Source organism: Meleagris gallopavo, chromosome 7, assembly GCF_000146605.3.
Source record: "Meleagris gallopavo isolate NT-WF06-2002-E0010 breed Aviagen turkey brand Nicholas breeding stock chromosome 7, Turkey_5.1, whole genome shotgun sequence".
NCBI classification, from domain to species: Eukaryota; Metazoa; Chordata; class Aves; order Galliformes; family Phasianidae; genus Meleagris; species Meleagris gallopavo.
This window is the reverse complement of record NC_015017.2, coordinates 6,537,574-6,553,237: the sequence shown is the minus strand read 5'-3', so window position 1 is coordinate 6,553,237 and position 15,664 is coordinate 6,537,574. Positions and strand designations below refer to the sequence as shown.

Here is a 15,664-nt window from a genome sequence, read left to right as displayed (position 1 = left end):
ATTAGTTTAAATAAGTCCTCAAATAAACCCTTAGACGTCCTTCAACAGTTCAGTGGTAGGAGGAAGAACCAGGAAAGCAGCTTTAGACTGTTTCCCTTCGCTAAACACAAGCCTATAGTTTGACCTACTGAAATAAAAAGTCTTCTTTTTAAAGGTTATTTTGGTTATTCTTTACAATTTTTATGAATGGATTTTTTAAGGGAGCGACCAAGGGCTCACACAAACATGCTAACAGCCATTCATTATCATCATCTAAAAAAAAAAAAAAGAATGCATTTAAAAGAGGTAATCATGAATGCTTCAGCTGGTAAAATACCATCTTCCCAAATACTTTTAATTCTGTACCTGAAGTGAAGCTGTAAGCTTGTAAGTCACTGCTTGCATTTTTCCTCTCTGGCACATTTTGGACATGTTTTAATATCAGGGAGGTCGATGAAATAAAACATTAAGAGTAGAACTTGAAGTTTCTAATGTTATTTTCCATCGACTTCATTTTCTTGTATCGAGGGACAAGATTTAGTGGGAAATACTGATGATAGGTGGGCAATAAGAATGGGTGACCTTGGAGGTCTTTTCCAACCTTGGAGATCCTATGCATTAATTAAAAATTAACAGGAGGACTAATGTGTGTAAAATCATTACAGAAATCAAAACTGATAAACTTCAGGAGAAATAAGCAGGACTGAAAAAATGCTAGATTGGGTTGCACACCAACACTCCCAAGGTCTTCAAATGACTGCCAAGAGGGAAAGATTCTATTCTAGATCAGCATTTTAACAAACCACAGCAGCGTCATCACTTGGTGTCCGTGAGAAAACAGACTTCACTGTTCAATAAATGTTCTACATCACGAGAATGAGTATGTCACGTTCATAACATGCAGCATGAATATCATCTGCAGATAAGCAAGTTTTCCCACCTGTTCAACTGCAAATGCTTATAAATCGACTCACATGAAGTATGATCCCCTATGATGAATATCCTGCTTCATTTATGCATAGAAATATTTCCATATTTAACAAAATACTTTACTGTCAGCAGATGTTAAAATTTTACTTTGACCAAGTGATCACAAGACAGAGCTGTTACATTTCTTTTCTGACTTCAGAGAAATTTTGCAGCGTAACTACAGGCATTTTAAAAAACATGGTACTTAAAAGTTTAAACTTCAATTCAGAAAAAATCCGACCAATTCTCCACTAATTGCATTTTATAAAATGAATTGATCTTTTTCTTCACTGAAATTAAGTAGAGAACAAAGCTGCTGCTTTCCTCTAATAGCACTGGAGTTTTACAGAGTTTCTCTTTAAACGATGGTTGATATGAATTGTAAGTATATAAAACACAATTCAAAAATAACAGATAATGAATCATCTTATGAAATGTTTGTAGTCTACTTGCAAACCAACTTGCTGCTCAAATAGTAAAAGATGAAATATTTATCACCAAATCACAACCACTGCTCTTCCAGGCACCTTTATGATTGCTTTAATCACAATCAGTCTTGGAAATATGCATGATTCCTCCTCCCTGCACTGAATAAGTCACTTCATAACCTCATTATTCCATTCCTTCATTTATTTTCAACCTTTTGCATTTATACATACATACATGCTTTTCTGCTAGCACTATTAACAGCTTTGATACATACTGGATACAAAATAGTTTGGAGGAAACCAACTTGAACCATGTCTCTTGATCAGGAACAGAAGTTAATAGTGTTTGGTGGTTAGGACTACGCTCCTACATGTAATTTAACAAAGATATTCCCCTACAATGGCCTTTTTTTAATTGCCATCTACACAACTCATTGAAAAACCACTCAGGTTGGAACATCACCTAATGTGAATTCCCGCTCAAGCAGGGCTTGAACTGACTTTGCGGAGGGCCACGTTCAGCAAAGTGCTGAATAATTCCAGGAGCACAGCTACGTCAGTCCTTCTGGGCAGCCTTTATCCAAACCATTCATCTCAGACTACTCTGTGACAAAAATCAATGCCTATTTAATATAAATAGGCTGCTACATTGCTCTTTGTGTAATTGTAATCATGATAAATATATTTGTAAATTGATTATTATAGCATTAGTAATTATGAATAATTAAAATATCCATTTGTTAAAGCGTAAGTGATAATTCAGCAACATGCATATCATTGAACCAAGAGTAGTTAACAAAAAACACTATCTAGAGTTTACAAATGACTGTTCCATTTTAGGTCTTTAACGAGGAATGCGATACCACTGTCTAAAAAGGCAAACAAGTGTGCGCTACAGGATACTATTTGCTCATTATTATCATTATTTTTTTATTTGCTAAATGCAGTTACCAAATTTCTCAATTTAAATGAGCTGTGCCTCTCATAAAAGACTTAAGTCTATATTTAATAGAATTTATGAAAGATTCTTTAATTGAATTAAATTATTTATATTCATAAATAGAGGAAACTAGCTGTCATTCAAATTAAAATTATAACTTACCACATTCATTTTTAAATCTAGCATTTGGAAAATGTTTATTGAATGCTTCGTAAGTGAAAAGACATCCATTATTAACAATTTTCACTGTGAGAGTTACACAATATTAATAATTTATGATGCTCTCCCCGCTAAACAGACTTTTGTAAAATGAAATAAAATTAATGTTTCCTCATGGAAACAAACATCTCATCAATATCAAAAGAGCATACAGACACAAGAGAAAAATTATTGTCACTGCTATCAACACATTTTTACATTGCCCAGACTTACGGAAGTGAAATGGTATGCATCTGGGGCAGGAACAAAGTGGCCCAAAGGACACAGATTAAAGGCAGCCCGATTTTTTTTCTAAGACTTGAGTATAATTCCAGTTAGTAGTTCTATTTATTTATTTCGACAATTACTTCATGATGTATAGACAGAACAGTCCCGTAAGAATAGGAGTAGTCTAGTCATAAGTAATGTCAGTCAGCCATTACAAACAGTACTATCTTTAATAAGAATAGAAGAAAGCACTAAAAAATTTGAGTGATGAGGAGCCCTCATATGATTCTTTCTACCTGCCCATCCGCGCTGTTCCCTGAGACCCTCATGACTCGTTTGAAAGACAGACAAATTTTTTAGAAGGTCATCTAGAAAATGACAGGTATAAGTAATGATATGCTTGTGACAGAAAGTACTTTGAAAAATCCAAAGTAGCGTTGTCAAATCAGTGCAGAACAGTTTCTATTCCCTAGCTAGCACACTTAGGTGTCTACATAGGAATATATATTGGTTTTACGTGGCAACAAATACATATAACAAGACACATAAAGAACCACAAGTTATTGAGATAGGCATTTGCACTTGTGTCACAGTCCTACTGTTACTTCATTACTGCATTTCATCAGATTTGATACATGATCACTTGATGTTAATCATAATCACTGGAAACAGCAGAGATGATGATTATTATAACGCAGATGATTATAAATTCAAAGTAACATTGGAAAAAGAGTGAATTTCATCTACTTACTGGAGGTGCGTGTACTTGTGTTATTCTTAACTGGTTTTCCAAATCTTGAACTTTATTCTTCAGTTCTGTGTTTTCAGTTTCTAATTCTTGAATCTATAAAGCAAGTGGTTATTGCAACAGCTATTGGAACATTATTTCATTTCAATAGTATCTATTACTTGTCTGCTTACAATTAAAAACACTGGAGTTCTGGTAATTTTATCTGACTACAAAAAGTAATTTAAACATATTTGAATACCTGCATCATGCATATTTGAGCCCTTCATTTCTGTTAGTCATCTTAAAAGACAGAAAATCAAGAAGTTGTTTCACAGTTATCAAGTCTTTATTCAGCTTTTTTTTTTTTAAAGTACCTGCTGATAGTCTTAGCAACCTGAGAATGCTGAAAATAATGCTGTCATAGAAAAATGTAACAATTACAATGGGATTTTTTTAGTATCTTTGAAAATTATAGATCAGAACTTACTCTTTTCTGTAAACCTGCGATCTGTTTTCTTGTCTCAACATCTTTTCCTCCAGATTCCAGAAATTTCCTGTAAGCTAAGTCAAATGCTTGGCCAATTGTTAAAGTTATCTCTTCAGCCTTTGCACAAAACATAAATTGAAAGTGGTGTATTAAAAATAATTTATATAATTACACTTTCATTTCACATGATCACAAAATACCTCACACAGTATATCATGTTCTAATGGTTTGCTTCATCTCTCATGAACTCAACACTGCAAAGAGGCATGGAAAAAACTTCACAAAATACAGATAACTGTGGGTGCAACTTGAACATGTCATAATTACAAGCAAATTCTATGACAGTGATGTAATTTTTTTCTAAAAACAAACAAACAATGTTTCCTTCCTATTTTCTCACCTACTTCAGAATAAATCAGAGATGATCTGGATTTAAAAACAAGAAAAAGCAAGCACCCATTTTTTTTGTGTTGATTCTGATGTTTTTATTTTTTAATTACTTTCGGCCAAGGAAAATGCACGACCCTGCTTGAATGAGGCACCATTTTCTTCACTTCCTGTCCAGAACTGTAACTTTTCTCCTGCTATTGCGCAGTTTGGAACAGTTGCACCGTTCTGTCTCAGACACGAGCGAATGTCAGCAGTTGGTGAAATTAATTCTGTGGTAGTGCATCACAGTATTACGAACTTGAGATGTGGCAGGGGGGAGGGTAGGGGGAACTCTGCTATAATGAAAAAAATATTTAAAACATTTGAGTAGAGGCTGAGGCTGACACATAGGCCAGAAGTGCCTGTGAGGATATCTGAGCTACAGGGTTACAGTAATCTCTGCAAAACAGCTGTGCAAACATTTCAAGCTTAGTGGGATGCACTGTTCTCTGAGTATTTCAGATGATTGGACTAGGATGTTGAGCTGGGTAGTAAGAAGAATTCTCCCAGAAAATCACCTTAAAGGAAAATAGACTCGACAAATTGATGCATCTCATTTACAAGGCACTATGTTAGCATTAAAGGTTATACCACACTGACCTCATTTAGTCAGGCAGGCTATTTCCTTTTGCTAACTGTTCTTGCTTTACTTTAAAACAAATTCCATAGTAGACGCTCAGTCTTGTAAAAAGAATCTTGCATACTTACACACTTCTCACTGTCAAATACATAGCACAGATGCTTATTTGATTCTGAGTCTTTGCATATGAAAGTAAATATCCTCTTGTCAGTTTTATCGTCAGCACAAAATGATATCCTATGGAGCTGGCAATTGTGTTGAACTTCCTAGAAAAAATAACAAAGATTATTTTCAAGGAAATGCTATAGTTATGCGGGATACAGAAAATCTCCACACATGAGAGAGTTGAAGAAATGAACTTAAAAATGTAACAGAAGTTAAACTCATCTTCTTTAAGAAACTTTCACGTTATTACTGAATGTGAACAGGAAGTTTTTATTTGGACAGTATTTATTTGGAAGCATTTATTTGGGCAGTAATTTCCGTACTAGAAAATTAGTTTTGACTGCTGCTTTGTGTCCCAGTGCAATTTATTTGGAGACTGATTATGTAAAAGGTTTTGCTCTTCGTCCACGCGTACACCATCTTTGGATCTCATCATTTCCTAGGCTTTGCTAAAATGGTTGTGCTGAAATGAGTCCTTGTCTTTCTACCTTAAATACAGAAATCCATTGTAACAGTAATCATTTTTAAACATGATTGTTTGCATATTTAAAATACTGATTCAATTCCTATTAAAAACCGTGCCCCGGATACTTAGAAGTTGTAGTGGCAATGCTCTTCAGCTGAAATATCTCACTAAGACTGCAATAGAATAATAATAATAATAAATTCTTTTTTTCCTTTTGCTTCTTTTCTACAAATCTCTTCTTGGTATTTTTATTTTATTTGGCTTCTTACATGGGAAAACAGCATTGGCTTTAAAGGAAAACATGCAGTTGAGATATGAACTATCATCTACAGAACAAAGTGTTTCTTTGCAGCACAGGAGTTCACAGATTGCTATAACCTCATAAACAAGGGCATGCTTTCTCTCAGCAGTTTATCCACAAACATACACCATAGGCAACGCTTTCCCCTTTTCTTCCCCCTACCCCAATTAGGATGAGAAGGCTTCCTCTTTGTCATTCTTTACAATTATTCTTCTGTGCATCCTACTTCTCTCCCATGTCCCCACATCTCTCACATTTTGTCCTTCCACTATAGCTCTTTAACAGTTACATGTAAGAGCACGTGCCTGTATGGGCTCTTACAGGTTCATAAATCAGTGTAATTACTTTGTATGATTGAAGGACAGTATTGCGCTGTAGTTCCCCTGTTTTGAATGCTAAGTATGGAATCCATAAATTTGCAAAAACACAGAAACCTTGATTCACATTTGCTCTTACATCTAGCTTTAGAAAAAGTAGTGAGGGAGATAAAAAGGCTTGTCAGAGCTGATTACCATCGCAGTTGGCAATAACATCGTTACAAGATTAAGACGTTCCTACTTCCCCAGTACTGTCTGTCCCACAGATTTCTTTTTAACTCTAACATATTATGGCATTACGTTCTCTTATGCTAAAACAGCTTTTGCTAGTGTATGGGGTTTGGTACCCCTTTCTGCTCCGTGACATAAAGAAAATGCACAAACTGCAATAGTTGATATGTGTATTTCTTTCCCCTTGGGCTTATGGACTGCTGTCTAGAGTTTGAAGCAAAATAAGGTTGCAAGCAGCTATAGTATTGAACTACAGCTACCTTTTCCTAAAAGGCAGTACCGCTCTCTGAATGACTTTAGACCTAAAGAGTAGCAACAAAGAGTTCATTCAAACTCAAAATTTAACATTTGCACAAAAAGCTTAAGAGCATTCATATGTTATGAATTGCTGATTGCTAAATAGTTACTCATTTAGCTGCCTCTTTGAAGTCTTTGAGAAAGATGTTTCCCTTAGTATGCAACCTCTTCCAAAATACCAGAGCAAACAAACAAACCAAAAGCCCATCAGTGGGATGACACGAAGGACCACAAACACTGAGAAGACAGGAATAGTCGTGCTGTGCCAGATGTAGAGCCCAAAGCTTACAGACAAATGAATAACACCTGAAAAACATCAGCGTTCTAGGAAAGCAAGGACATAATTAATATCAAAAACACAGGAAAAGGAAGAAAAAAATGAATGAAGAAACAAAGAAGTGCAATTCCAAAGCAGCAGCATGAGACATGAGTCAGTGCAAACAAACATGGGTACATACTGCATTCAGAATTAACATGTAATTGTCACTGCATTTTAATCTTTCTGTGAATTTCTGGTGTTGAAGGATTACAAAAAAATCAAATAGCACGTTAGCTATGGTCCACATTCCTGAGCATCAAATTCCTTCTGGGGAAGATGTTACCCATTTGTACTAAGAAAAAATAGCAATTTGGATAACGTTTATAACAATGAAATTGCTTTCACTGTGATGCATTTTTTAAGTATAAGACAATAAAAACCTCTGAAACCGTACATAGTTATTCTTTTAACATCACAGATAAATATGTATCCTACCTTTGTTTTTGGATCTAGAATTTTTACACCATAGATTGAGATTTGTAACTCAACTTTAGGGGTCTTCTGGCCTTCAGATTTCTTGATATGTCTTGCAAACTGTAAAAAGTAAAGCATAACACCACATTAAGTTTTCTGTGCTGATTTTGTTTAAATTATTTCTTTTTTTCTCTTAACTCCTGCAAACCAAAGGTGTTTCCTTCCTTCTTCAAAAAACTTATAAACAACATCAACCATTGCCAAAGTCAAATTTGAGCTTGAAACAGCATTTTTGACTGCTTGCTATAGAATATTCCTACACTTAGGAAAGCAGATTTTAAATTATTTAACTTATTCTCTTGAAACTGTTATCTGTAGTTTATGTACCTAACTCATACTTTTGCTTCAGTTGCCTAGGAAAACTCCTGCAGACAGACTGTTATCTGCTTGGTTGTTTAGCAGTGAATTTTTCCCCCCCTACAACACAGTAACTCCGTACTCATTTCTGTACACTCATGGAGGATGTGTATCATACGTTTTAAGAAAATCATTTATTTTAAATTGGTTGAGTATGAAAGCACTACAACTGTCCACACCAAAGACGTGTTTGATCTTTGCTATTGTATTCTCAGGATCTGTTCACTATCAGATCACTAGATGACATTTTGTATGACTGGGTCACACGTCCTATTTAACACAATTTTTATCCTTTTATTACTCTTTCTTCAGCAGCCGGATCTGATTTTTTTACCTTTCCCCTTGTGAACTGATAATTTCACAAGGGGATTTGCTGATAAAATAAGCAGTGCCCCAAATGTGATACAGTCAAAGCAAGTGTCGTGAATTTAGGTAACGTTATTAGCAAAGATTCAGCATTACTTTTTTTGCTCCATTAACTGCCCCTGTACTCTCTCACCTCTGACAATCAGGAATTATATTTTCAAATAACAGATAAAGAAGATGCCTCACTGAGGCCCAGAGTCTGGAATGTCAGCTCGTCACCCATACGAGTATGCTGTCCTGAAACCTGTGCTCTTGTATAACTGAATGCAGTGAGCACAAGACTGGGTCTAGGGGAGAATTTGTTCCTGTTCACAGCAGGATTGCCAGTCTGATGCCATTCCTGTAATGTGATGCCATTCCTGCATGCTGTGACACACTGACATATTTACCTTTGAGCTTTCATTTCTCAAATGAAGTTTACATTCACTCACAGCAGATAATCCTGGACTACACACTTAATTGGAACAGCCTCAAACCTGAATCAACTCTGGTTTTTTGGAAATGTCCTTTTACAAGCTAGATGCACGCAAGTATTTCTGTGCAGTAAGAACAACAGGCATAAAGAACACTTAATTTTACTGAGTTAAAGCCATAGCGTACATTGAAAAAAAAATGATCTGAGTAACTTGCACAAGTTTTAGAGCAGATGGCCAAAGCTTGCTCCAAGTAGTCCAGAAGTCTTATAACATACAAGGATGTTCCAGAAGGTAATTCTGTGCCAATACTAAGCAAGGATAAAAAGAATGACCCTTCCATTTCTCTGCTTCCAAAAGGTATATATCAGGCACACGAACTGAAGAACTCTATCAAGATGAAATTAATGCTGATAAATATGGATTTTACACCAACACTTGTGTGCAAATGCAGCTTGTCAAAATAGACAAGGCACTTCAGTGAGCTTTGCATGTCATTTTATTTAGGAAATGAAGCAATACCAAGAAAGTATTAGTGAACTTAGTTACATTAGTCTCCAGATGCAGTTATAAACAGGAAATTGTCATTGGGAAGGTATGTTTCTAATGTATTCCAGCAGTGTTTATTTCTTAAGCAAGACAGTATTGAAAAATGACCAGGAAGAAAACTGTTAAAATCTGCAGACTGAAAGAACCGAAGGGAAAGAAAAACGTTAAGTTAAAAATTACTACGACAAGACTAAGAAAAAAGATTAAAAAAAAAAAAAAAATGGGGAGAAAAGTTACTCATGAACTGTAGTGAAATTTAAAATCACTGCAGGGAAAACCTGCAGAATACCAGTGCTGATGGAGTTAGAAATAAAGCAACACAACCAAGCAGAACACTACATAATTAAGCATAGCCTGATGTCATGGTTGGCTTTCTACAAACTAGAGACTCTCCTCATGAAGCAAAGAACCCAAACCATGGAAATTTTAAATATATCCTTAAGAAAGAGTGCACTGAATCAGCTGCTAGTGAAACAGCAACCCAAATTCTGTGTTCTGAGGTCTCCAAATCCAGAACGTTGATAAAACTGAGAAAATTTGCAAGAGATAGCAAAAACCACTTTACAAGGTCTGTCAGATATACAGAGGAGGCAAATCAAGAACAAGTTAATGATGAAACATGTAAGGACTTCAGAGACATCTGGAGAGATGAACAAGATTTTTAACCGAATGTCTGCTGAGGTCCAATGACTGAAATGTGCATGTTGATAAATCCAGAACATCTGCATGTACAGCTGTTTTCTTTCTTGATGCTTTTCCTGCCTGCTCCCTGTTCTGTGTAAGAGCAGATACCATACAGACACAGGGTAATGCCACAGCTGACCTCCTCAGAAAGCCTGGTTCAGCCACTTTGCAAACTCGACCTTAAAACACCAAATCTTACCCAGCTATCTGCCATTTGGCTTTTTTCCCCTCTCTCCTTATATTTGCTTGTCCTTTTTTTGTAAAATGGACATTTGGGTGCCTCTGGGCACAGGAGACTTACAAATGCAATTTCGTCCATTCAGCACTAATTTGAAACAAATATTTATATCGCACACAGTAACAACATTATATAAGAAGGAAAAAATCTGTAGCCTCCCATTGGCATCAAAATGGACAACGATATAAAACTATAATGAATCAGAGCATGGCCTGGGAAGGGATAGGATGGGCCAAATTCTTAAGCCGTTACTTTATACATTTATTGTTCTCGGGCAAGGCACTCAAATTTGGTCCAATAGTAGTTTGAGCAGCTCAGGGGGATGAGCTAGCTTTTATTTAACTGCTTTGGAATTAACACCATATTTCTTTTTTTTTTTTTTTTAAGTTAGGAAAAACGACAAAACAAACTATTTTCAATGCTTTTACTAAGTTGTTTTTTGTTGTTAATTTTTTAAACAAGAAAAACACTTCCATATATTTTTCATTACAGCAGCAGGTAAAATAACATGCTCTCATATTAATAATAGTTAAATTTGAATTCCTTATGCCCCCAGTACAGCATTAGCAAACAACAATCAGAAGGTTAATCAGCAAAAACAACACGAGGAAAAAGACATACATCACATACAATCTGTCACAAGTGTAAGCTAACAAAAAAATGGTTAGAAAATTTTCAGCCAAATTACATTGTGCAAATAAAATCAGTGAGATTTTACTTAGTATTTACACTTCTCTGCATGATTCTATCATTTACTCGAGATAAACTTGAAATGTCAAAGGAAGAAATTTCTATTATTTGGGTGTTGATCTTCAGCCTGGGAAACACATGTTCGATTCCTTCCTCCTGCACACACTTCCAGTATCAGACACCTCACACTGCACTTCATGCATGCCATCCATTCTAATGGATGATGTCTGAAGAAAAAAGCCACTAGACCCCATTATGGTCCAAGGTCTCACACACACTTTTTGTGGATCTAATGAAACTATCATCTCAGAAAAAGTGTCAAGAAGACTACAAGAATGAAAAGACTACAGGTATATCTCAATAGTCAGTTGGGTAGGGAACAAGCTGCCTCAGAAATCCACCATCAAGAGTTAAGTATTTTATTCTCCCAAGACACACTGGACTGAGAAGTCTCTGATCTATTAATAACTACATAGACTTGTAATTGTAGATGACAATGCAATAAAAATTCTTTTTCCATCTCTCATTGCTTGAAGATTTTTGTCTGTTGAAAGAAATCGGGTATTCTCTTCTTTAACACTTCTCATCTGACATGCTTTCGTTCCCAGACACAAATTCTGCTTTCTCAAGTACTTCAAAGCAAAATGCCATGGCTGTAAGGCCTGTCTGGAAATCTCTTCCTCCCAGCAGTGAAAGGTTTCTGTTTTCTGCTCTTCTCTGTTCCTTCAAGAAGCAGCGTGACCCAGTTTAACCATGAAAGGAAGCTCAGAACATTAGCACTGACGGCATGCTAAAGACAGCAGCTTGACACGTCATGCAATCCTTTGTGAGAGTATCCATCCTTCATTTTGCTTATGTTAATGGTCAGGGAGCAATGAAGAATATTTCAAGTGACTTTTAAGTGCCACTGACATTATCTCTCATCTTCATTACAGGAGAGAAAAAAAAAAAAGAGGAGAAAGGGGAGACTGAGCTTGAAAGTGAATAAAAGAGAACAGTGTCAAGGTTGGACCTTTTAAGGGAAGTCATGGAGAAACAGTGTAAACAAGCATTTATTCGTGGTTTCTACCAAAGCCCATTCCAAAACAGTTTCTAACAGTGTCTGATGACACCATCCTTTCCATTTGTTACACTGAACTTGCAATCTCTTCTCTCCTGTCAACACTTGAACATTTTGAGAAGGTTGAAATTCATTTCTACAGTCTCAATTAAACATTATAGCCTTAATTACTTAAAAGAAGTAACCCTTTATTTTATGAAGCGTGACTTGACAACATTCACACATTTGAATACAAGCATGTTGATCCAACAACTTGGTAACATTTCTCTAAGTTAAATTCATTCTAGAAATTATTCTAATTAGAAAACGTGAAAAAAGTGCTTGTAATTAATTATGAGAACAATCTGCTTTATCTTAGGAATGGAAGTGTTAAAGTCCAAATTTCTTCTTCACCCTGCACTACAGTCACAAGAAATTTGAAAACAAGGGAAAACTCTGACTAGAAAACAAAACGCTCACTGCATAACCTAGGAAAATTAAATATAGATGCTTGAAACAACTATGTGTTCAAAACTGCAACTGACCAACCAAAATCAAAAAGCGTTTAGGAAGTATGATCAGGATAAAATAAGTAGAATGAAGCATCAAGTCATTTCCTCGATTTTATCTCTTACTGTAGGACGTTAGCTCCACCTGCTGGTAAAAGCAAGTTTGCAGAGTTGTGTGCTAGTCTCGCACAAAACTGTTAGGAAGTGAAAAATTCTTTTTTCTGTATGAACTGAGGCTTTCTGATTTGAAGTAAAGCTGCACATCAGATGTATGTTCCCCCATCGTTTGATGATGTGATGAAAAATAGCTTGCCATAATAGTACGTGAAGTATCAATAGTCCAATGCATTCCAGTCATAAAAATGGCCCCATACGTTAACGAAGAGTCATTTTAATAAGTAATAATTTTCATTAAATACTGATTAACAATTAACAACCCTGTGATTGAAAACAATCCATATAATCATGCTGCAGCTATTAAAAAAGGATCATACCTACATAGACTTGCATAGGGAAACAACTATCTTATAACCTCTGACGAACTGCAGTCAAGTTTTTTCACGTAACACACTAGGCACTGACTAACCGAGTATTTAATGGCAGCTGTAGTATTTTGGTAGAGCAAAACATAATTACTAATCAGTCCTGTAGAAAAAAACAAGACTTGTTCAAGGGAACCTTCATCCTTACAAGTTCAACTACGTGAAGTCTGTTTCATGCCCTCTTTCCTCTGTTTTTTTTTTTTATTATCATAGTAATTACGCACAAAACTCAAGTTTTTCAATATTGATTCTCAAAATTTTCCTTCCACTTCAGAGGACTTCTGTTTAAAGCAACACTGAAAATCCTTCAAAATGTTATGGAAATAACTTTTTACATTATGGAAGCACTTTTTACAGCTAAGAAAAGCAATGTTCCAGTAGCATTAGGAAGCTAAGTACAAAACAGCTCAATTCTGCTGTGAGGTCAACTGACAGATAAATCACATCAGCATTTCCCACCACAATTCTTAGTATGTGAAGTGCTTTAAAGCACATCAGCTGTCTCTACCAGTGAAATGAAGGTTGTATCATCAGTTATTAACCCTCAACAAGTCTGTAACTAGCAAGTGCTACTACATCATGGTTTAAACCAAAGAATATTATCACATGATGAACACAGGTTTCCTGTTTGTCTCTTTGGTCATTTCTTCGTGATTAATTCCGCTTGTCTGTCAAGTCCCTCAGTGCCCCAGAACATACAATCAAAAAGAAATCGTACCTATCTGATTTTCTCAGCCTCTCAACAGTATATACCAGAACATGGACAGAGTGGGCACAAACCTTTACAATAAAACAAAGACCTGGAGAACAAGGCAGTCATATCCATTGTCATAAACACATGTAGATTAGTTTGTACCCATTTTTCTTCTCACAACAAGTCTACTTTCAAACATATCAACAGTTAACACAGCTGGAGGGTGACCAGCACTCACATCAGTGTCCCAAACCTTCACCACCAGACTAATAGTCACTCTGCACAGAAACAAAAAAACGAGTTTCAGATGAATAGCAGCGAGGAACAACCAGTGCCCATAGACCCACCACAGCTCACTTAAGTCTTGGTAGGACGTTCGCACTGCTGGTTTCTGGCACCAAAGACTTAACTTACGTGTGTACTCCATGTGTTGTAACACAAATGTCATGGTGTATTGTACTTCATGGTTTCTTACCTTTAACTTTCTAACAGCATCTCTTACAACTTCTGTGCCTTTGGGCTGCTCCACTTCTGTACTGCCAAGAAACTGAAGAGAGTATAATTGTGAGAAATAAGTTAGGCATTGAAAGGCCTAGGTTACTAAAACTGATGCGCTGCAGTACAACAACATAAAAAGACCTGAGTCTGTTCTTATAGCTTCTTGGTACAGGAACTTCATAGGTTTAAAGGAAGCAGAAGTTAACTTATGAAAAGCAAGACTCAGATTCAAAGATTTTTTTTCCTAAATGAAATTAGTAGACTTTATCAAAAACCAAGTATATACCTGTTGACACACAAATCACGATAGTCCCAAGGGACATTACCACTTCATTCGTATACTGAAATTCCTTTAAATACTTCAGTACAGTTTTGCTCATTTCAACCAAACTTTATGAAAGGTTTGAAAATCCTGCCCAAACCACACGTGTTTGTGTGATAAGTACGAATCACACGGTTTATTTCCATACTGAGGTCCAGTTGGTTTAGTCACACCATATACCTGTAACATGCCAGTGTAACACTAGCAAAAAAGTATGAATTTACTCTTCTCTCTGAAGTACAGAAACCTCTATGCATAACACGATGCATGAAAGTATCTAACATAATTCTTTACAGTTCAGAGAGCAACTTAAGTTTGTGAAACTACAGACGCTTTCAACAACACCTTGAAAGTTTTTAACAGCCAACATGCTCAAGCTGTGTACCAGCAATGAAACTTTGCAGCTCTGTGAATGTTCAGATCTCATTACAAACCTGCTACTGATTCTGAAATGTGTTGTGTCACCTTGAACACAAATCAAAACGCTGTAAACCAGGCACAACCACTTTCAGTGATCTCTGCTATTGCAATTCCCTACCTAGGAGTCCGTGGCTTCCTGATAACAAAGCAGAAAACTTGGTTACTGATTTGATGTCTTTTGTATAGCAACTCCCAACATTTTAATAAAGGATGCCTTCTTCCCTGATGACAACTGCAGAAAATGCAAGAATGATTCCGGGACAATACAGATACTACATGTAACAGACAGAAAGGGAAAGATGAGTGAACAACTGTGTGTTTTAATAATAATAAAACTAATCTAAAGCAAAAGAAAAAAAAAAAAAAGACAAGAAAATAGAGAAGGACACATGAGAATCTGAGAGCAATTCTGGCAATACCAGACATATACACACATGCTCAGCACAACACTGATCTATCTTACACATCATTATAATTACAGTATGATTTGTGACTAATTGTGAGAAATTAGTATGTTATAAATGTTGCAAAACTCCTGCAAAAAGATAGGAGACAACAGCTGCAAATACAGAAAAGGTTCAGCTGAATGGCAGATAACTGCAGTGAGTTGAAAACAGCTGGGCATGCTTCAGCTTGCTCCCCTTCGGAGGATTTGGAAACTTGCAGTTCCAGGAGAGCCTCCGAGGTAAGCAGACTGGTGCTCCCCCCAGCAGACAGTCAGGACAGGCCTTGGCTGGGATTGTGCTGAGTGAGCTTCCAGAAGCCAGGTAGCTGCCTCGCCTGTCCTGTCTCACTTTCCTGATTG

The 15,664-nt window shown here is 36.2% G+C and overlaps 1 protein-coding gene across 7 annotated transcripts in view; it reads right to left on the bottom strand.

The window, feature by feature from the left end:
• GULP1 (GULP PTB domain containing engulfment adaptor 1) overlaps positions 1-15,664 on the bottom strand; it is a 123,221-nt gene that overhangs the window by 23,435 nt on the left and 84,122 nt on the right. For all 7 annotated transcript variants that reach the window (XM_031554133.1, XM_031554134.1, XM_031554131.1 and 4 more), the window contains exons 4-8: positions 14,095-14,166; positions 7,500-7,598; positions 5,097-5,234; positions 3,960-4,076; positions 3,494-3,586 (exon numbers count right to left, since the gene is read on the bottom strand). In XM_031554133.1, the coding sequence (XP_031409993.1) occupies positions 3,494-3,586; positions 3,960-4,076; positions 5,097-5,234; positions 7,500-7,598; positions 14,095-14,166 (519 nt within the window). The remainder of the gene's footprint in view (positions 1-3,493; positions 3,587-3,959; positions 4,077-5,096; positions 5,235-7,499; positions 7,599-14,094; positions 14,167-15,664) is intronic.